The sequence below is a fragment of the Lichenostomus cassidix genome, chromosome 4 (genome assembly GCF_008360975.1).
Source record: "Lichenostomus cassidix isolate B80296 chromosome 4, HeHo_3.0, whole genome shotgun sequence".
Classification (NCBI taxonomy): domain Eukaryota; kingdom Metazoa; phylum Chordata; class Aves; order Passeriformes; family Meliphagidae; genus Lichenostomus; species Lichenostomus cassidix.
The window spans coordinates 65,989,168-66,011,263 of NC_139484.1; the positions used below are offsets into that span (position 1 = coordinate 65,989,168).

Below are 22,096 nucleotides of genomic sequence, written 5' to 3' on the forward strand. Positions count from 1 at the left end.
GCCAGTGTTACCCCACAGGTATGTCTAGGTCATGCTGGGAAGCAGGAGGTGAATTGAAGGTAGGGAGGGGCAAGTACTGTGGGATCTCTCATGGGGCCAACCTGCACAGTAGGTAGCAGTGAAATCAGGGAGTGGGGAGGGCAAGGGGCTTCCCATGGGTCCCTTCTGTCATGTTGGGGCTCCAGCAAGGACTTCAGAGACACCCAAAGTGTTTGACAAGCCAAATACTTTATTCAGACATTTAAGCAAGCAAAATTTAGTTTAACAAATGTATGTCAATTGTAATAAATTTTCCCGCTGAAGAAGGAGACAGCTCAAGCACTCTTATTGCGTGTCTGGCGCTGGGGGCTGAGCCCATTGCCCTGGAGCAGCAGCAGGGAAGAGTCAGTGCTTCATCAGCTTTGAGTGCTTCAGGTAGTCCTGCACCCAGGAAGCCCTGGGGTCTACGCATATATTCTTCCCCTTGATGGTGACCAGGCTGTCAGGGAAAAAAACAGTGTTGAGACACTCAGCCAGGGCAGCAGGGTGCCTGTGCTAGGTCCTGCTGGTAGCACCCTGGGTGTCCCTGTCCACGCCCTTCCCCATCCTGGACAACCTTGGACACCCTTGGGGCTCTGCCTTGGCTGTGGCACCCTGGACCCCAGCAGTGTTGGGTACTCACACCACAGCTGGATTTGGGCAGCTCTTGCTGGTCCAGTAGGCAGACTGGATCCGGCTGAGTGGAATGCGGCGTGAAGCGTAGTTGGCGCAGCAGAAGACGGGGATGGTTTCTGCGTGAGCTGAGAGATGGGCCCAGTGAGACCCTACACTGTGGCAGAGGCTCTGCCTGTGGCTCCCAGGGGATGTGCCATCACCCGTGCTGTGTCCTCTAGGGACACCCCCTGAAAATCTCTATCTCTCAGGCTGAGTCCTTGCACTGGAGATGACCATCTGCTCCCAGCCTTCTCCATGGACATGAGGGTCTCATAAATGGGGATGGGGCTCTCTCCTGGGGAAGGAGAGCCTACCTCGCTTCTGGGCAGGTGCAGCAATCCTGGAGTCTCCAAGACTGGCCCCAGCCACGGAGCAGATGGCCACAAGGAGCAGAACAGCCAGGGCGGCTGCAAGGACCCTCATGGTGCTGGGAGGGCTGAGAGAGCCACGAGTGAGGCTGGAGCTGGGATGTCTGTAGGGCTCTCCTCTGCACAGTAGCCCCTGCTGCTGCTGACCTCCTTTTATACCCCTGCCACTGGGTGGGCACAGGGTTTCAAGAAAGAAAATGAGTGTATCATACCAGGAAAATTATGTAAGGATCACCCAGTTTTGCTGAGCTGGGGAAGGCAAAGAAGCTGCAGAAGGGGAAGTGCTGGCCACAGGGCTGCAATTTTCAGATTCAAGAGAGAGCAAGTCTTATGAGGAGCAGCTGAGGGAGCTGGGTTTGTTTGTAGAAGAGGAGGCTCAGGAGAGACCCTATTGCTCTCTACAGCTACTCAAAAGGAATCTGTAGTGAGGTGGAAGTTGCTCTCTTCTCCCAGGTAGCAAGTGAGAGGACGAGATGAAATGGCTTCACATTGAGCCAAGGCATGTTATGAAAACTTTCTTTCCTGAAGGGGTTGTCAAGCATTGGAACAGTCTGCCCAGGGAAGTGGTGGAGTCACCATCCCTGGAGACATTTAAAAGATGTGTAGATATGGTGCTTAGGGACACGGTTTAGTTGCGGACTTTGTAATGCTGGGTTAAAGGTTGGACTTGATGATCTTAAAGGTCTTTTCCAACAAAATGATCCTACAATTTGACTCTATGAACTTCATGGTGATGCAGGGGCTGAGGGAACACAAGCCAGTCTGGAGTTGGGGTGACTGCAGGGTTTTCCTCTGCACAATGCTCAGTCCCTACTGCTGCTTCCCTTCTTCTGTTCCCCCAGAGTTTCAAGGAAAGAAAATTAGTGTATCATACCAGGGAAATTATGCCAGGATTTCCCAGTTTTGCTGAGCTAGAAAAGTCAAGGAAACCACAGAAGGGTAAACACAGGCCATGGGGCTGTGACTTACAGGTTCTGTTTGGGAGCTTGACAGGGATTGTCCAAATCCCTGTGACACCAACCCTGTTGCTGTTGCAGTGACCCCACCAGTCAAGAGCCAGGCTGGGCCATAAAGCTCCCTAACCAGAGCCTGGAGGAAAATCAGGGCAAGACCAGAAAAAAGGAGGGAGTAGCAAATTTTGTAGCTTGCTTTCTGGGTGTGCTGGTGGGGACATTTGGGAATTGCCTTCTGGAACTGAGAATTGCCCTCTCTTTATTTGACCTTTTCCTGCTTTATCTGTGAGGGTAAATAAGTTGTTTTAGGTAACCTGAATTTTCACTACTGACCTTATGGAGCCTACATCTATTATCCTTTAGACATAAAAACTGACCATTGAGGGATAAAGGAATCTTACAATCAGGGCAGAATGAAAAATAAAACACAAGCTACAAAGCGAGTCTTCTGGTTATAAAAGAACGATCTTTTGAAATTAACCCAACTACCACCTATGTGCAGCTGGCACAGCGGTTTTACCCAGTGCTTTTCTAGTCTCATAATGGACACCTTTTATACTGAGAGAAAGGTATTTGGGATACAGCATACAGCAGATTAACTAAAATTTTAGTCTGGGACATACTTCCTACCTGCTGCTGTAGGATTGGTATCAAAGTAGCACTAGAAGAGCACCTGGCTGGTCAGTCTCTAGCTGAAAAAAGATTTACACACTAGGACCCCTTTTGGTTCATGTATTCACAAGAAAATAAACAAAAATGTCATGATTTTTGCTAGGCAAGCAGCTTTGGAGAAGGCCCATCCCACAGCATAGTGGGGAGTTGGGTGGTCCTGAGCCAGGGAAGCTGCAGGGAAGTGCAGTGATCTACCAGGAGCTGGTGACTCAAAGAGTGGCTGAGGTTTAGGTGGGCTGGGAGCCATGCCAGCCACCCCCACTCCCACAAAAGATAGCCATGGGGAGTGGAATGGCACCTCTTTGAAGATGGGGCATTCCTGTCTGAGCAGAGAAACTTGAAATCCACATGACCCAGAAACCAGACATGTTCTGTGACTGTGTGCACAGGTTCAGGGCACTCATCCTATTTGAACCCTAAAGCAGAATGGTGGGCATTCATCTGAGAGCAAAGGCTACAGCTCTGACTGGGAGCCTGCACCATCTACCCTGGGGGTGGTTGATGCCTCCACCCAGACAGAACTGATGACAGACCTCAGACTGCAGGAAGTGCCAGGACACTTCTGCAGGGACAGGCAGTAGACCTGCCTGCAGAAGGTGTGAAGGTGTGTCCAGGTGACTAAACTGCAGGAGGTGGTGAGAAGGCTGAGTATCATCACGGAGGCTGAGAAGGAATTAGAAACCTGGATCCAAGTGCAGTCTGCATCTGCAGTGGACATACTCTCTGCATCCAAACAGCTAGAAGCTCCCTGATGACACACACAGAAGTGAGGGGGATCAGTGTGGAAGAATGGAAACTTGCAAGGGCAAAGACCTGCAGGAGGGAGAGACTTCCCCCAAATCCTGAGGAGCCCTTGTAGAACTGCTTTGCTGTTTTGCAGACCAAAGAGGATTGGAAAGCTCCCATGTGGAGTACTGTGTCTATGGGGTCTCCAACACAGGAAAGGTGTAGACCTGTTGAAGTGAGTCCAGAGTGGGCCACAAAGATGATCCAAGGTCTGGAACACCTCTGCTGTGGAGACAGGCTAAGAGAACTTGGTTGTTCAGCCTCTGGAAAAAAAGGCTCCAGAGAGACTTTCAATCACCTTACAGTACCTAAAGGGTACCACAAGAGAGCTGGAGAGGAGCTTTTGACAAGGGTGTGTAGTGATAAGACAAGGGGGAATGACTTTCAACTGAAAGAGGGTAGGTTTAGATTAGATGTTAGGAGCAAATTTTTTGTTGTGAGGGTGGTGAGACACTGGCACAGGTTGCCCAGAGAAGCTGAGGATGCTGCATCCCTGGAAGTGTTCAAGGTCAGGTTGGATGGGGCTCTGAGAAACCTGCTCTAGTGTGTCCTAGAAGGTGTCCTAGAAAGATGTCCCTGCCCAGGGCAGGGGGGTTGTACTGAGATGGTCTTTAAGGACTATTCCAAACAAATTGTTCTGATTGCTCTAGAATCAGACAAGGGGCATGGGGACCATGGTGGGGACAAGAGCCAGCCTGGAGCTGGGAAGAATATAGGGATCTCCTCTGCTCAATGCTCAGCCCCCACTGATGCTTCCCTCCTTCTATTCTGCCAGAGATTCAAGGAGAGAAAGTGAGTGCATCATGACAGGGAAATTATGCCAGGATTTCCCAGTTTTGCTGAGCTGGAGAGATCAGGGAAACCACAGAAGGGGAAGCACTGGCCACAGATCTGCAGCTTTCAGATTCCATTTGAGTGTCTGGTGGGGATGGCCAGAGCCCAAACCCCTGTGGCACAAGTCCTGCTGCTGTTGCAATGACCTGTTGGCTGAGAGCCACGTTGGGGCATGAAGTTTGCCAGGCAGAGTTCTGAGGAAAATCAGAACAAGGCCAGACAAAGAAAAAAAAGGAAGAAGTAGCAAGTTTTGTAGCTTGCTTTCTGAGTGTGCACTGTTGGGGGTCTTTAGGAATCGATTATATCATACCTTTGTAAAGCAAGAATTTGGCTGTAGTGATGTGTCCAGCTGGCAGATGCAGCCCCTGAGGGGGTGGCACAGAGGCAGCTGCTGTCAGTGCCACACTGCCCCAGGGAGCCCAGTTAGCCCTTGCCCAGCACTGCTGGTGGGCTGCCTGGCTAATGAGACCAGACCATTGATAAAATCATGGTCCCTCTCAAAATACCTTATTTCTGCAGAAATGAGCCTTTTTAGGTAAACAAGGGTCTGGTGGGTGGTTTGCAGCTGGCTGCCAGAGCATCCCTGGTGGGTTGTTGGCCTGTGCACTGCCAGACACGGGGCATGGAGACCCCCAACCTCACCTTCTGTGCCAACAGTGTCAGCTCCTGCTGGTTATTGGGGAAAAGTTGTAGAATCCTTCTTCATCAGTCCCTGTCTGGCTCAGCTCGCTGGCCTGGTGCTGTGAGAGGGGAGAAAAGGGTATGTGCCAGGGGCTGTTGGAGGTGTGGGGCGGGAGGCCATGGAGTGTCAGCTCTGGGGACTCACCAATCCATTTCTGTGGCTGCTGAGCCATTTCTGTGGCAGCCTGTCCTGCCTGCACAGCTGCCCAATGACCTTGCTGTCAGCCACTGGCACAGCCTGCACAGTGCCAGGAGACAGCAGCAGCATCACCCCCAGATCTGTGCTGGGGTACCAGTGGGGTAATACCAGGAGCAGGATGAGGGAGAGGCCAGAGCACTTCCCACAGTTCAGGGGCCTCTGCTTGCACGGCTGGGCACTGGCTAAAATCTGCTCAGGCAGGTGCTCAGGGAGATGTTCTCCTCTTACCTTCCTCCCTGGGGACCTGATGTTTCATTTGGATGGGGGAGAGGTGCACAGGAGGTTCTCACCTGCTCCTCTGGCAGTAGCCACTCCCAGCCTTCCACATGGACTTGGGGGTCTCATCAGTGGGGATGGGGCTGTCTTCTGGGAAGGGAGAGCACATCTGGCTTCTGGGAGGATTCAGCAGTGCTGGGATCATGTAGATGGGCCTCAGATGGGGAACTTGTAAGAAAATAAGAGCATCATAACGGGGAAATGGAAACAAAATGAATGCATCATAACAAGGGCACTGTCAGGAGCACCCAGATTTGCTGAGCTGCCCGCAGAAGGGGAAGTACCAGCCACAGTGTTGTGACTTTCAGATTCTGTTTGGTTCTTGGCACAGACTGGCCAGAGCCTAAACCTGCCAAGAGCCAGGCAGCTCCATAACAAGAGCCCCAGGGAAAATGAAGGCAAGGCTGGCAAAAGGAAAAAACTGAGGAAGTAGGAGTTTTATCCATTGCTACACTTCCTGACTAAGAGTCCCTCTCCAGCTCTCTTGCAGGCCCTCCCTAGGCACTGGAAGCTGCTTTATGGTCCCCTGAGAGCCTTTTCTTCTCCAGGGTGAACAAACTGAATTCTCTCAGCAGCAAGCTGCAGCCTGGTCTTGTGAAGAGCCACAAAGGTACCTTAATACTATGTGTAATCCTACTGGCTCTACTTGCATCTGCAAGGCTTTTTTATAATTTGGATTAGATATAAATAGTTTGAGGTGTTTTTGGCCCTATACAAATCCAGGTCCATGCCTGGCAAACATTCTTGGGTTAATGTTAAGGATTGATAGCACAGGAATCTTCGAAATCAAGATGGCTTTGGAGATGCCTGGTTGCCTTTGCTTTGTTGGTGACATGAAACGTCCTCTGTGCCTGGCATCCATCTCTCAGTATGGTGAACAGGGAGGGAACCTATTCTTTTAATTTCTTTTAGTAACAGAAGAGGAAGCATTTTTCTGGAACTTACACTTTGATTTCTTAGAGAGATATGTAGTTCCTTGTACTCTAATTCACCTTAAATTAGAGAAAATTTTTTCAGATGTGCCTAAAGTTTTCCAGGACAAGACAGTAAGGGATATGTATCCGGACTAATTGAGCTGAGCTCTCTCATCAAAGAGACAATCCTGTTTGTCAAGGGATTAAGCCTGTTCTTTCACTGTGTGCTGTTCTGAAAATCTCAGACCAAGGTCAGAATCAGCTTTTAGACATCAATTTTGACTACTTCAGCAGAGCTAACAGGACGTGGTTTCCTTTGATGTTCCCTCAAGGCATCTGCAATAGCTCACTGGGATGGAAAGTCACAGTAGTCTTAAAAGCACTTTACAGGCTCATCACTCACTGGCACAGAGCCTTACAGCTGTACCTGAGACATTGCTGTAAACCTGCTTTCTCTGGGAAAACTCCATTTGCAGCTCACAGAAGCAGGCTGCAGCACAGCTCGTGCCTCCATGATTCTCTGTGTGGGTCATTCTCACTTCCCTGTCCAAGCAAACCCAGAGAATGTGTCCTTTTCCAGCATCAAAAGTTTTAGGTCTGCTTTGTTCCAAGTCTGAATCGTAGGAAAGTTACTCTGTTGGAGTGTGAATGGGACCTTTTTTTTTTCCCTGTATTTAAATTAAATTAAGCTATGTAACTGTTTTCGTTTTCTGAAATAGCTTCTTTATTTTCCTCAGATTTAATTCTGTGCATTCAAGCAGAAAGTTAAACAATGTCAGACTGAAGAAAATGAATTGCATAACATGCCAAAAAGATGAACTGGGGAAAGCTTATTACATTCCCTTCTTACCTATGTCTTTATTATGAATAACTGGAATGTCAAAGAGAACTAACCAGTTTGGAATTTATTTTAAAATATGTGCTCTCATAAAGTGGATCATTTCCTCTATGCACTTAATTTTAGTGAAAGAAAAAAGCAAGTGTTGTTATAATATTATTGCAAAACATCCCTCTAGAGAAGTTAGTTCTTGGAAGTTATAACAGCTTTCCATTACTGTTATCCTCCTGAAACTACTTCCTCAGGTAAATTGTTTAGGACTGATGCTGAAGATAAGTGTATGAAAACCACCTTATCTGCCCTTTCAGAAATGATCTTTGCAGCTGATTAAAGTGAACCATGGCTTGTTTTGAGAAGAAACAAAGAACTCACTCGCAATCTTGGCTCTTTGTTTTAGTGCTTCTGACTGCAGCTCTGGATGACTTCTGGTTGCAGGGGTGAATCCATCTTCCCTTTCTATCCAATTCTCAACACATATTTTTAAAGGTTATTTCTTTTTTCATAAGTGTGGAGGAGATAAGGATTTTTTAGGTGGAGTCTTGATTGTTTCCATGAGATGGAGTTTAAGTACTGAATAAGGCCAAGATTTGAAATGAGAGGCAGTTACTCAAGAACTCAGAATCCCAGAAACCATCTTTAATTTATAATTCTGGCAGTAATGCTTTATAACCCATGAACTCTACTGTTGTGAGACTACTTGCATTTTTAGTATTAAGTGTATAGGTAATTTTTGAATAGAATTTGGTCTGCAGATTATTTGTATAAAATAAACAATGAAATGAAGGCAAAATAAACAAACAAATTGTTAACAGGCATCTCACATGCCTGTGAAATGCTGCTTCTCTCTGAGATGAAGCCAATCACTGGAACTCATGGTTGGGTCTAGTTCAATAAAAAATGCAAGAGCAGTTCAGTGGAACAGAATATGAAATAACAAAACGTGTTCTGAAGAATGCCAAGTGCCATCTCCTTGAAAACCATATGCTTAAGTGCTGTATTTTTCTCTCATCATCCTATTATAGATAATTGATTGTAACTCTGTACCTCCTGAATCATCCTTTCTGGAATTTGACAGCATAATATAAGAACAAACCTGACAGATGTGCTCCTTTACATCAGTTTTCTGTCAGAGCAACTGTGTCCTTTTTGCCAGGAATTTAGTTAAGGACTCCTTCAAAGTATGGTTGCAGTTTGGCTTGATGCCCGATTCTCTTCAAAAGTGTAGTACAGCAATGCCAAAGGCTTCTACAGTGCTGATTGTCATGGTGAGCTGTGACAGTAGGAGGTCTTCAGCAAGTGTTTGTGTCCTGCTGCCTTGAGTTGTTTCTGCCTCTTGCTTCTCTGCCTTGCTTGCTTTCTTCTTCTTCCTCTTCCCATCTAACTTGTGTCATTATATTCTTTGTTTGCATACCGTCATGAGCTCCCCTTTTCCCTTAGTGTTGACATCACAACTTTCTGAGTTTACATTCATAATAGGGACATTATTTTCCTTCCATTCCTTCACCACTATATAGATTTCAAACTTTACCAAACACTGGTACCTTTCAAAACTCCTGGTTCTCTTTTCCTAGATGTGCAAGGACGAGTTGTATGTCACAGTTTGCATTATTCAGATGTTGCTCAGCATTTTATATCTCTTGAGACGTGCAGAAATCTTTCTTTTTTCTGGCATGGTTGTTTTCAGAACTCTTGAGAGAAGCAGCAATATTTTTCAAGTTACTTTTATATGGAGAATTGAATGTTTGGTGAGCATCCTTCAGCAGTGGCTTGCAATTTTAGAGTATTACAAGCTCTGGCATGAGCACTTGAGAATGTAAAAGGAGTAGTTTTCATTCTCGTTACATTTCATTATCATTACTGTTCCTGAATTTTCAGCTATTTAGGCAGAAGAAGGGTCATGGGAGCTGTAGAAAATGGAGCCAAACAAGCAGATGGGTTCTTCCAGTCCAGCTGAAATAAGTACTTTTCCCATAGAAAGTTCAAAGGAAGGATTTCAGAGCTAGAAAAAATCCACATCACTTGCTATGTCTGAGATCTTAGTGCTTCCTAGTGGGCATCACAGAGAATTCCTCAAGGAGGGAGAGACTGCAGTTGAGTTAGAAGGACTTCACCAGCCAAACACTGATTTCAGGGTATTTTGTTATCCTTATTGCCTCTGAGGCATTCAGATATAAAAAGCCTGAATAGTAGTGGCTGAACATCTGCTCAAGAGTAATGAACCCAAAATGACAATAATTGTAGAGGGAGGTGAGGTCACACCATTCTCAGGAATGAGAGCAATTCTCAAAGTTTTGTAAGTTCCAGTATACAACAGCCTGAAAAAGGACTTAGGAGCCAGAAGAAAGGACTTGTTCCTTGCCTGAAGTGTGCACTATCCAGGTAGAGATGTGCTGCAAAGGAGAGTGGGTAGGGTTTTACAACACAGCAAGAAGTACTGAGCTTACAAATATAACAGAAATGGTGAGTGTGAGCTATGGAAGGGATGATGAACTGACTTTCTTTGCTGTAGACTGGGTCAAAAAGCAAGAGGAGAAGCAGAAAAGCCTGGACTAGCTGGTGGCATCATGTTACCCCAGTTTTTCAGCTGGATTATGTTGCTTCTACAAGATGGGCTACCATGAGAAGAGAAATCCATGTAATTGTCAAGAAAATTGTTTTCTGGGGAAAAGTGGTTAAATGAAAAGAATGATTCTGGAGTGTTAAATGTGGCATAACTAATATTGAGCACTACACATGACAAATTTACCAGCCAAAAATATTAGTAAATGGAAGTCTAAATATGAGCCACTTAATAATTTTTATTTGTTTTTCCTAGATAGCATCCAACATAAAAACTTATCAGAAAAGATGGAAAATTAAAATGAACCATCAGAAATTTGTTGCACTTGGAAGCGAGTAGCAACATCTGAATGCAGCTGTTCATTGCCAGTGGGTTAGGAAGAATGTACACAAAAGGAAATGGATGATGTCTCCAGGATTCCCAGAAAAAATCTGATGTCCTTCTTCACCTGTGCTGCAGGACACTTTGCTGAAAGATGTGGCCAGTGCACATCCTTGCTGTAACACTGCAGTGGAACTTGAGCTGGAGAAATGCTGCTGTTTTTTGTACCTCCATCCAGAAGACACAGGTGCTCTGACCAATTAAACCAAATGCTAGCAAGCTTGTAACTCTTAACATGGATTACACAGAATTCAGGAGCAAGTGAACTGTGTACATGTCATCTTGTGGATAAAACCATTTCAAATATTCTCCTTCCTTCCAGACTGCAGTTCTCAGTGCTTGGTCTGTACAATATGTTCTTGGAAGGGAGGCATAGGTAAAAATCCTTTTCAGATATTTCCGAGATTGAGAGTTATTCCTTATCCTGCCTTCTCTGTCTCTATGTACTCAGCTGGGTATGAAGTCCTTGTTTTTCATTACATTCTACAGGCCCTTCTGGAACCTAATGCTAAGCAGATGCTGTTTCTCTGGAGATGATAATTAAAATTAATTGTTCAGAAGTTAAGCAGCAAGTAAAATTTGCTGTCAATACTTACCTGAAACAAAAGTTTTTTTTTTATTTTAACCAGAACAAAATTGTGTTTTGGAGTGTGTATTGTTAGCTGCATTCCAGTGCATTGAAAAAGTATGGCTGTGTCCAAGGAAGTTTATTGTGGCCCAGGATTCCTATTTGTCCCCTGTTTTGTCCCTGTATGTTTTTCGGAAATGACTGACAGTATTTTTGCTTATTTGGAGCACAGATGTAGTTCATGTCTTTCTCTGGCTGTATGGGTTATTTGTGACTGGTTTCTTTAACTTGAATGGAGCAACACAAAAATCCAGTGTAGAAAATACTGGAATGTACGTATAAATTGAAATCAGACTTGATTAAAGACACACATATTGTGAGAAGGAAAGGTAAATAATTCTTGTACTGCCTAGCTGGCAATCAGAAAAGGAAGATGGAGCTGCTTATCCTTTTTTCTTCAGCCTTTGACAGATCAGCAGAAAAGCTGAGTCATATTGGCAGACTGTTGGCAGGTAAAATAGATTGGGCCAAGCACATTCCATGAAATATGTAAAGTGCAATTAATCTCCACAGAAACTGTAACTTGGTTTTCAACACTTTGACATAATGGTGAGAATTTAGACTGCTTTAAGCTACATTTGTCCTGTCATTTATGTAAATCCTTTATTGCAACGGTTTTCTCTCAGGTGTGAGACTGATCAATATTGAAGAGGTTTTTAGTATCTCCAAGTATTTCACCCAAGAAAAAGCTGTAATTTTGTTGGTTAAGCTATACTGTTTGGCCAAGTTGTGGGGATTTCAGAGACAACTTTATATATTCAAGGGTGGGATGATGTCACCTGCCTTGTACACCAATTCTGTAGCCTGGGGATTTGGATTTTGCCACGGGGAGCTGTGTGTCAGTGCCATTGTAGCCTCTGTTATTGCTATTGTGTGCATCTGCAAACTCTTACATTACATTTGCTAAGTCACCCAGCACCTGATCTGAAATACCTTGAAATCAGAGAAAATCGGCTTACTGACAGGGGTTTGGGTAAGGTCTGGAAGGTCCATGTCTGCTCCCAGTGGAGGAATAGAGCATTGTCTCTTACTCTGCAAATGGACACATTCTACTTTAGGATTATTAAAAAGGCAGTAAATCTAAGGGAGAAGAGGGCTGATTAATGATGGTGCACAGAAAGAAATGCTGTCTCTATCAAACGTCACCACTGAAGATGAATGCAGGTAATAATAATTTCTGATGGGAAGAGCATCACTAGGAGAAATGTAAGGAGCCAGAGGGACTGGCATCGTTCAGCTGCTATGCCTTAACATGCCCAAACCAGCTCTGGATCTGGGGTTCAGAGGGGTTTGGAGGTGAGTCTCCCAGCTGTCAGTTCCTTTCAGAAAGGTGGAAAGGAGACTGTGCGTGAGAAACAAACAAATAAATAAATACAGGGGTACCCTCTTAACATTCACTTCTTTGGAATAGTCTTTGGCCACAGGAGGGCAATACTGTTCTGTAATAAATTTGACAAGCTTTATTCCCTCAAAGTATGGTTTGTCAACAGGTACCTGAGGGGGAAATGGGATTGATCCTAGTTAACAATCATCAAGGTTGCATTGATCAGGAAGTGGATTTATGCCTTTAGCTATGTTTGCAGGGTCTGAGTGGTTGGTTTTCCCAGTCCTCCTTTCCAGAAGAGCAAGTTGCAGCACAGAAACTGAGAGCTGTGATGACATCTAAGGACCTATTGCTTCTGCATCCCTGCTTTAGTTACTGGTTAATGCTGTCCTCCCTTCCACCCTCTCCATTGGAGGCCAGAACCAGGAGGTGGCACAAGCAATACAACGACTGTGGCAGCCCCCATAGTGCTGGTGGCAGGTTCTTTTTCCCTTACTTCAGCTGTTTCCCTTACTTTTTCCCTTACTTCAGCTGTTTCAAACTGTTTCAAACAAAAAAAAAAGGAGAATTTCAACTGATAATGGTGAGAATCTCAGGGTGTGTGACTCTCACTAATACTGGTAGAAGTATTCAGCTGGGAAAGATGGATTTTATTTTCCTTTTTTCCTTCAGAATTTTTTTGTGTTTTCCCCAGAGGCTGAGGGCATGTTCTTCTTTACTAGAATCCAGGCACAGGAGCAGGAGTCCTAACTTATTAGGTTATTGATTTATGCCCTTGCTCTTTTTTGATTCATGCCCTTGCTCTTAGCTGGTCAGATAAATCACATTAGTTAGAAGATTCTTCAGAGAAGCAAGTGTTGTGTATTTTATTTCCCCAGAGCAGCTGAGAGAGCTGAGCATGCCTTTGTGGCTCTTAGAATAGGAGATACCTCTCTTTGGTCTTATGAGAGAAAATGAAAACTTCACTGTGTTCTTTATCAAGATTAATCTGCTGGGAGTGCTTTGAGGCCAGTGGATTTAAGTTTTAAAGTGAGTGGAATACTTGCTTTGCAAAGACTGAGAGTTTAATTTGAGAATGGTGTTTGGTGCAGTTAGATATGTGAGCACATTTGAGTGTTTAGGACATCATTTAACATACTTCAAGCACTTAAACATTAATATGAAAGTAATTTGTGCAGTCCCCTGAGTTTGCAGACAGCTGTACTCCCCAAAATAATAGAGAAGAACAGGAAGCTTTCTAAGGGATGGCTCTGTCATCAGTGTTATTGGTATGACAGGAATATTCTTTAAGAAAAATTGAAGTAATATTAAAAGATAAAAAGGCATATTTATGAAGGATAGATTGCTGGCTTCCAAGCTAACCTTTTAGGTCATCTGGAAATGAAAATGTTTCAGAGAATGAATGCTACTGAGCTGCTGCTCTTTTAGCTTCTCTTTTTGAATAAAGGCTCCAAGAGGTCTCCTGAAAAACAATTCTTCCAAGTGATATTTTTCAGTTTGTCGTTTGCACACTGCTTCTGTTGGATCTGTGAATGCTGAAACTCTTGTCTTTAGGTTTTCTTTAGAAGGTGCTAAACTTCCACTGAATGTATCTAGGGGAAGAAAGAACATTTATGTCAGGTTTGTCACAAATGTCATTTTATTTATTTTACAGTTTACATTTTAAAGGGTGTTTTAAATATCATAATCGGGAACATAATATTTTGTTTTAAGGAATAAATTTTATGGCTTTTATTTTTGTATTTGTCTAAGGTGAACTGAAAAAATCTGTCAGTTTCAAGGTGATTAACTTGGTTAAGAGGTCAGGAACCCAAGGCAAATAGCAAGTCCTTTGCAGGGCTTGTGGCCCAAACTGGCAGTTATCATCTTCCAAACTACTGCATCATTTTGGGAGCTGGTATCCTCAAGTACTCTGAAAAGGTGAGGAATTCCTTCAGGTGAGTGACAGCTAATGTTTCTTTGGCAAAAGGTGGACAATGATGATACAAATCATGATGTGGTGAAGTTTTTCCAGTAAGTTTTTTTTCTGGGGGAAGTGTACATTTTGCAGTTAGACACTTAGGTAAGACTCCTTGTATTTCATTTTATGTATCACTTAATTAGTATGTGTAGTGAAGATAAAAGGAGTGGAGCCAGTCACCCAAGTCTGTTGTGCACTTTTGAATGTATTTAGGTAAATCTCTTTCTCACTTCACTCCATAGTCACTTTTTCTGCTCAAACCACTACATTAAAAATCACATTATTGACTTTGCTGTCTTATCCTTATAAGTACTGAAGATGACTTAGAGTAGTGCTTCTTTCAGTCTCTGTGTTTTCTAACACTTAAAACATGTGAAAACAGTCATGTCAAAGATGATTCTGATGTTGCTTCCATCTGAATTTTTTTCCCTGCTCTCTACCACACATGTAGTGTACTCCTAGGTAGATTTGCACACATTTTTTATCACTTCAGGAGAAGTCATGAACAGTCAAATGTCAGCTGAATGTCAGAGAAATGGCCCTTATAATGAAATCTATTAAGGTGTCCAATAGCCCTGTGCAGATGAGATGATAAATTTGCTTTGTGACCTTTAGGACAAATCAAACAAAACAATAAAACATACAGAAAGTAATGCCCTTCAGGGGTTGAAGCAGATGGCCAAGTGTTGGTGCAAGTTTTTGGCTTTATTGTTATTTATATTTTTCTTTTGCTTTTTAAATAATTTACAATGATTATTACTTCAAATGCTTATTCTCGTCACACTTCTGAATGTTAGTAGGCAAACCCAACTTGTTCATTCTTTTGATCCTTTGTTTTTATTATGATCAACCTATTTTTATGACTAGTCATGGAGATATTTGCTGTTTCCTTATTCACTGATTTTGAGGCTAGAAGAGACTGTTAGGATTGTCTCATCTGACCTCCTGTACAAGCCAGACCAGGGAACTGAACTCCATAATTCCAGCATAGATTCTTATTGAGATAAGAAGCACAGCTTTTAAAATGACATTACATTTTGTTTCAAGACTTCCAGTGACAAAACCTCGCTATATTATCTGGTAAGTCTTTGAAATCCCTAATTACCTTCAGTTACAAATTTCATCTTCTGTCTATCCTGGATGTAATTAGTGTCAGGTGGCTGCTATGGCTGCTATGGGATTTGGATACATTTGTTTTTTTGCTCATGAGAGAAAAGCTGAGAAGAATGACAAAGAATGACTTGTCTTGTTCCTCCTGGACCCTGATGCCTTTGGCAGTCTAGCTGAACTATCCACAAATATCTTTGGTTTAATCTTGGAAAATTATCCACACCAGGGTTTTAAAGGTCTGTGTTTTGAAGGTAGGTGGGACAGAAGAATTAGCATTCATAAAGGCTAACTTTATCCAAGAGTCCAAATGTCCCTCTGTCAGCAGCAAAATAGAATTGTATTTCCAAATACCCGTGTTAGAATATTTGAAGTTAGGCTTCTGATTATCCAGGACTCAGGAGGATGCTCTATAAATATTCCATAGTGTCCACAATATACTCTTCTAAGAGGTTTAATTTATTCCCTTTTTCTTTAGTAGCTTTTTGGCTGCACATGGGGAACTGTTTGAAGGAAGTGTACTTCCAAAAAGAGTGGATTGACTTTCACTGAAGAACCTGTCAATAAAGAAAAAAGTATTTATACCTGGAATAAGGGTAGTTTTCTTGCCTCTGCCAGATGAACTCCTAGCTGGAGAGGTGCCTGTTTATGCTTTTAGATGAGGGAATAGTTCAATCGATATAGGTCAAGGACAGTTTAAGTCTCTAATAATCATTACATAAACTAAAATCACCTCTGACCTCTGTCTGCAGAGATGCTGTGTACCATTTGTTTAGACTATTGTGCTTAGTGAATAGTTTTATATTTTTTCAGAGTTTTGTTGTTATATTTGGTTTTTGTTTTATGCTTTCATCTCATTTGGTGATGAACAAGCACACTATGTGTGGGATTGTTTCTGAGCTCTAGAAATATGGTAGTGCTTTGTCACTTTTCACTTACACAAGGCCACAGTGACATTCAGTCTGGAAAAAAGTGTTATTCCTAAACATTGGAGCACATGAATTACTGACACTTACTGTTACAAAGATGAGTGTACTTTAGTGAGCCAGCTGTTCAACAAAACCCATCAACTCAAGAGGCCAGAGAGATTTCCAACAACATGGCCAGCACATGCTGAAGGGGCATGATTTTTTTCTCTCAGCTTCCCCAGAACTGCTGATATATTACAATAAAAGCCTCTCATGTCTTCTGTTTGGTCTTATGAAATCTCTTGTAGTAGCTAAAAGCTCCTGAGCAGTGCTGTCTTGGGGTATCTAAAAGCTTGCTACTAATTCAGTTCTCCTTTTGGATTGTGCAAAGAAATATACTGGCTGACAACTGCTGTCACTACAGGTAAACAAAAAGAATCTCTGTAATCTAAAGTAAAGTTATGCCCATATTAAAATCTTCTTGGCTGTTTTATGGCCTTTCAGGGATGTCTTGAGAGAATAAATGAATATGAACTTAGAATAATAGATGTTTCATTCAGAATTGGAATTAGGGAGAAATAAATATAATTGAGCACTTAAAAGATGCATGTCCTGTTGCCAGCTCTGGCTGTGATCTGCTCGTTACCTTTAGAAAAGCTTTTCATTATTTTACTCTTGCATACTGTTGTCAATTAAAAGGGTGAGCATTTTGGGATTGGAGCCCTCTCAGTGTTGTGCTGTTTGATCACACCCACCCTTTTTCTTTCATGGCTTCTAACGTTCTTCTAGTAAACAAATGCTAACTGGGAGCTCCAAGGCAGTGGAGACAAGTCTGTACTCTTTTGCAATTGATTTTTTTTTCAGGTGTTATTATCATCACAAAACATAGCCAGTGGATTCAAAGCTGTGTCAGAGGCTGATCCTTGGTGACATACTGCAGTAAGGAGTGCTTATTTCTGTTTGTTATTTAGCTATTCCAGGGGAAAAAAATCCAAAGCTGCTTAAGTTTTTAAACCTATTACATGGTATTCCAAAAGGTCAAGTTGCTGTTCTTTTAACATACAATTTAATTGAAAATGGGCAGTAGCCTGGATCTTCTTGAGGTGTAATGAAGCAGACTATTGATATGCACCATGTGTCCCTGATTAAAATCAGAAGGCTAGGAATGTTCAGCCAATTATGCAATTTGTGAGACATTGGCCCAATTAGTTTAGGACTATGCAGAAGCAGGTACACAGAAAGATACTTTGTGTATTCCCTGTAAGCAAAAAAACCCAAACTACAAAGTGCTGCATTGTGTCCAGGCTAATAAAGCCAATTAATTGTTTGAACTTTCTTGTTGCATTTTATTTATCTCCTAGAAACATTTGTCTGTAGTAGAAATTTTCAGTATAGCATAACTATTTACAATTAAACATAACAGTAAGGAAACACAGTAATTAATGCAAAGAACAGGAACCAAAAATACAGTTTAACATCTGGGAAAATCCTCTTATTTTGAGTTGCAAATGTAGCAGTTTCTGCATGCCTCATTTTACAAATCTATCTAAGAGCATGTGCTGTTGCCTAATCCTCTAGTTAAAAGAACAACATTTAAAGAAGTACAGGTGTGGTTTTCATGATTAATGGACTTTTGGATCATCTTAAGCAGGAAGATATTCACTGTGGAAGATGTTTATAGCCACAGACAAATAACTCCATGTGTTTCAAGGTCCAGCTTTGTCTTTATGGTTTATCAGTTGGTACAGACACTTATAAAGTACAATGACACATCTAGAGATGTAATGTTTTGCAAGAATGTGCCTGAACATGAATCTATCCAAAATACAAAAAAAATCCCTCCGTGTGTTTGAAACATCAGAATTATCTTTTTTAATAGATTTTTTTATTATAGAAAAGGAAATATATACTTATCTCTGGCCTTGGAGTCACACATGGGGTGTTCAGCAGATTTGTGCAATTTGTTAGAGCTGCAGTTGTTTCTAAACTAAAGGAAATATTGACACTGGTAAGTAAAGATGGGACAGCAAGCAATTCAGTCTCCCCCATGGAAAAGAAACATCACAGTGCAGAGGCTTTAACTGAAAATTAAAGCTTTGTGTAGTTGGCTCAGCTGGTTATAAAACGTGCTTCAGAGCTCCTGAGTCTGAAAACCAGGTTGATTTAATCAAGGACTCAGGGGCTTTGTTCACGTAAGCAAGAGAATTAAAGTTCAGCTACTTTGTTGAGGGCTAATCGTTAATCCCAGGTGACTGAGGAGCCTGGCAGATAGGACTCGAGGCGATGAAGGATTTTTGGCAGCCTGTTCATTGCATCTGTGCTGAGCAAGGAAGCAAGTGGAACAAAAAAGGAGCAACCATGAATGCTTTGGGGAGTGTATCAGGCCAGAATTAAGGAGTTTGTTTCTTTGGCCAGCCAAAAATTATTGGTGGAAACTGATTCTTATGAGGAGTGCAGTTGCACAGTGGAATCTGACAAACACCTGTTGGGTATTTGTATTGCTACTAGAGGCAGCAAACATAGGGACACTTGCCTATGTCCCAGTCCTGTCGTAAAGAACTTTTAAGCCCCTATGGAGATATTTTGAGTGAGCTCTGTGTTGAAGGTACCTTCATACAGGAGTGGGTGAGCAAGACAAATTCCATGTAACTTAAGTGGATACTCTGGCAGTCATATCAGTGAGTTCACAGAGGTTACATCCTTCTGTGGTTTACTGAAAAGCTACCTGGTAATCCCAATCTCTGGTTTGGGTAGTCACTTGTCCAGTAACTTTGAAGGCTGTTTGGTAGAAAGTGCTCAGGTTTTCATTTGGCTTATTATTTTTGGTATTTTCTGGGCTCTCTATTCAAATAACAGAATATACTTTGCAAAACCCTTTTTCTTAGCTTCGTACCATTTACAACTGAAAATAATTAAAAATAAATCCCACAGCATTGTATTATTTACAGTAGCTGTGAGGTTCTTGTACAAACAGTGTAAGACAACAGTGTAAATATTAGATTAGATAACAGAAAATTTAGGCATTCTCCTACCCTCCCTGCCATATTTTATTTCCAGTGCCATGTGGGAAGAAAAGAAGAGCCCCAGGCAGGTCTCTAACTTCCACTATTTAGAAGAAAGCAGCATGCAAAGAACATAAACACATGGAAAACAAATAGGCACAGCAGTGAACATGTTGATATATGACACACATTTCTCAGTCTGCTGTTACTGTTTCCCTGGAAGGCACTAAAACATTGAAATGCCCTCTTCCAAGTAAGGATCAAATCATAATTTCCTAAATGTTTCACACAGCCAAATACTTCACAAGTCTATCAATTTCATCAGGAATGAGAACCATCACTCACCTCTTGGTTGCAATTTTGGAGACTGATACTCTGATTTTGTAGGTCTTGTGTTTTAACATATTAACCATATCTTTTGCAAAATGAGGGATGTTTGTCCAGGACTGGAGTCTTAGGTCCTTTTGTAGCAACTGCTATATAAAGCTTTCCCTACAGCTGGAGATTTTATGAGGTCTTTCTGCTTTGCAGATTTTCTGTGTGATGTGTGAGATCAGGGGTTTCATACTTCAAGAAACTCTGTTCTCTTTCTGGCCATCTATTTTTTTGGGTGATGACAGTAAGAGCATAATCATCTTTGAAATGTCAACTCTTCTTTCTTCTTGGACAGAAAAATGACCAATAGTGCCACAGTTCACCGGGGAAGACAGATAATATTGTCTGTCTTATTTCCAAAGAAAGTAAGTAAAAAAATAGATAAGAAGTGTGATTATAAGTGCTGAAGTTACCATTTCCTGTTACAAAACTAGATGAAAACACTAATCACTGAGTGTATATGAAGCTCTGTTACTGCTTCAGAGCATAAATATATTAAGTTATATGAATAATAATTACTAAAATATTAGAACCTGGTTTTACCTCCACAAGTTCCTGCCAAGTACATATCCTAGCTAGTTTCAGACTGTCAGTTTATTTTTATATTGTTTGCAGCTCAGAAAATTTTGCAAATTTTTGTCATTTTTCAGAAAATCATACTTGGTGAATTTAAATTTATATTTTGTGTAAAATTTGTATTTTGCTTGTTTCCTCAAAGTCACACTGTTCTTCAGATCTGAGGTACTCATATATTCTCTTTAAATTTTGTGTCACCAGGAAACGTCATTGATGTTATTTTCTTTTGGTTGGTGCAATTAATAAAAACATTAGCTAACATCAATTCCAAGACTGATTATTTAAAAACTCCAAAAAGTAGAGTCTTGCCATCCCTGTCAACACTCCAATTCCTTATTTATCTTAGAAAATTTGCCTCAATTTCTGAATCTCACTTTTAAGGCGGTATTATGGGCTTTGCACCATATTCAGTGCTTTACTGAAAGATTATATCTATTTTCTAGCCTATTGTGAAATTCCTGGGTCTTAGCTCTCACCCCCACATCATTTTTCTCCTTTAAAAGACACCTGCTGCTTGCCAAGTGCTTTATGCTTTACTTTGATTGTAGTAATAAGCTGAAAACATGTGTGTGTAATTATTTACCAAACCTAAAATGTAATTCAAAGGAGAAACTGCAGCTTTCTCTTCTGGAAACTCGAAGTTCAATCTACCAGATAATCATGTATTTAGGGTTGTGATAACAGATGCATAGTGTCTGTGAGTCACCCATATTTTTTCGTGTCAGATCCAAAATTATAGCTCTCTTTTGATAATTTGTACTCCAGAGTCTTGCCTCCAGAGGAAAAAGGTGAAGGAGCAGCATCTGAAAATTAAATACCATGTGGAGAACATGACAATTCCCCTTTCCTGTGTTGGAATTAGAGTTTAATTACAATCAAAGAACCCTTCAACCTAAATTGCAACTGCAGATTTTACAGCCACATCTGACGGTTCATGTCTTGCAAGTAGTTTCCTGAAATGATTTGCATCAGTTCATACTCAGTTTGCTAATAATGCTTCTCTAAGAAAGAGCTCCAGCAGAGATGATGGGCAATGCTTTTGAAATCCCTGGGTCTTCACTAGTCCTGAATTTGTTTCTCCTTCACTTTTTGGATATGATATTGTCCCACAGCTGTGCAAGCCTGATAGCAAAAGCCTACTTTTTACTTTAGCCCTGGCTGGAAAAATCCGAAGCTGTAGTTCTAATGAATTTTCATAGCAAATGGTGCAGTTTATCTGGTCAGGCAAGTCACCTGATACTCATATTCAGTCCATGAGAAACCTGCATGGTTCATCTTTGGACAAAACGATAGTGTGGTGTACCAATAAAGCTATTACACTGATACAAGCCTTCACCTACATCAATATCTGATAGGTTTGTTTTTTGTGATGAGAGAGTTGGTAGGATTCATTATTTAGTTTTAGCTACTTTGCCAACAAGAAGTGTTTCAGCTGTAGATCTGTGGTTTTACTACAAATTGGGTACAGCATGAAATGACTTCTATTTTATAAAAGTCAAGCTCCTTTCTGTATAATAACAGAACATGAGAGAAATTATGAGCAGGCACAGGTAGAATTAAAACTCAAAAACAAGGATAGTGAGTATAGGAGGTTGGTTTCATGTAGATAAAACCAGATTTTTCAGCCTAAGATACAAAAGAAAAGCACATTTTTGTTTGCATGTATTACATAATGAATTGTAACTAATTTTGCCCAGCTAATTTGACAATCCATTTTTCTGAAATAAGGGGGGAGAAATCCAGGCCTAAATGTTTCATTGTTTCTACTGTGTTCTTGACTTTGTCTGAACGCCAGCTTGCATAACATCAATAGAGAGCCATTTTGGTTACATGAGGGGCATTGTACTCCTGTAAAACTCATTCTGCACCAGTATTAGTGAAATATAAACCCAGCCAAACCTTTGTATTTTCCTCATCTTCAAATCCAGCCTAAACCTGAACTATTTTCATAAGGGTTGATGAGTAATAACTCATGAGCACTTATGTAGCACTTCTGGATCCTCACAAAGAAAGCCTAAAAGAAGGTTAGCCCCCTGAACTGCATTTAAATTTCCTCTGTAG

General features: G+C 41.7%; 1 protein-coding gene across 1 annotated transcript; it reads right to left on the minus strand.

Annotated features, from left to right (window-relative positions):
* Positions 1–209: 209 nt before the first annotated feature.
* LOC146438753 (C-C motif chemokine 4 homolog) lies at positions 210–1,200 on the minus strand. The gene is made up of 3 exons (XM_085059707.1): positions 1,008–1,200; positions 662–770; positions 210–478 (listed from the first exon to the last, which is right to left on the minus strand). The coding sequence occupies exons 1-3, from the start codon at positions 1,114–1,116 to the stop codon at positions 385–387; spliced, it is 312 nt and encodes a 103-aa protein (XP_084915833.1). The 5' UTR covers positions 1,117–1,200; the 3' UTR covers positions 210–384.
* Between the last annotated feature and the right edge of the window lie 20,896 nt (positions 1,201–22,096).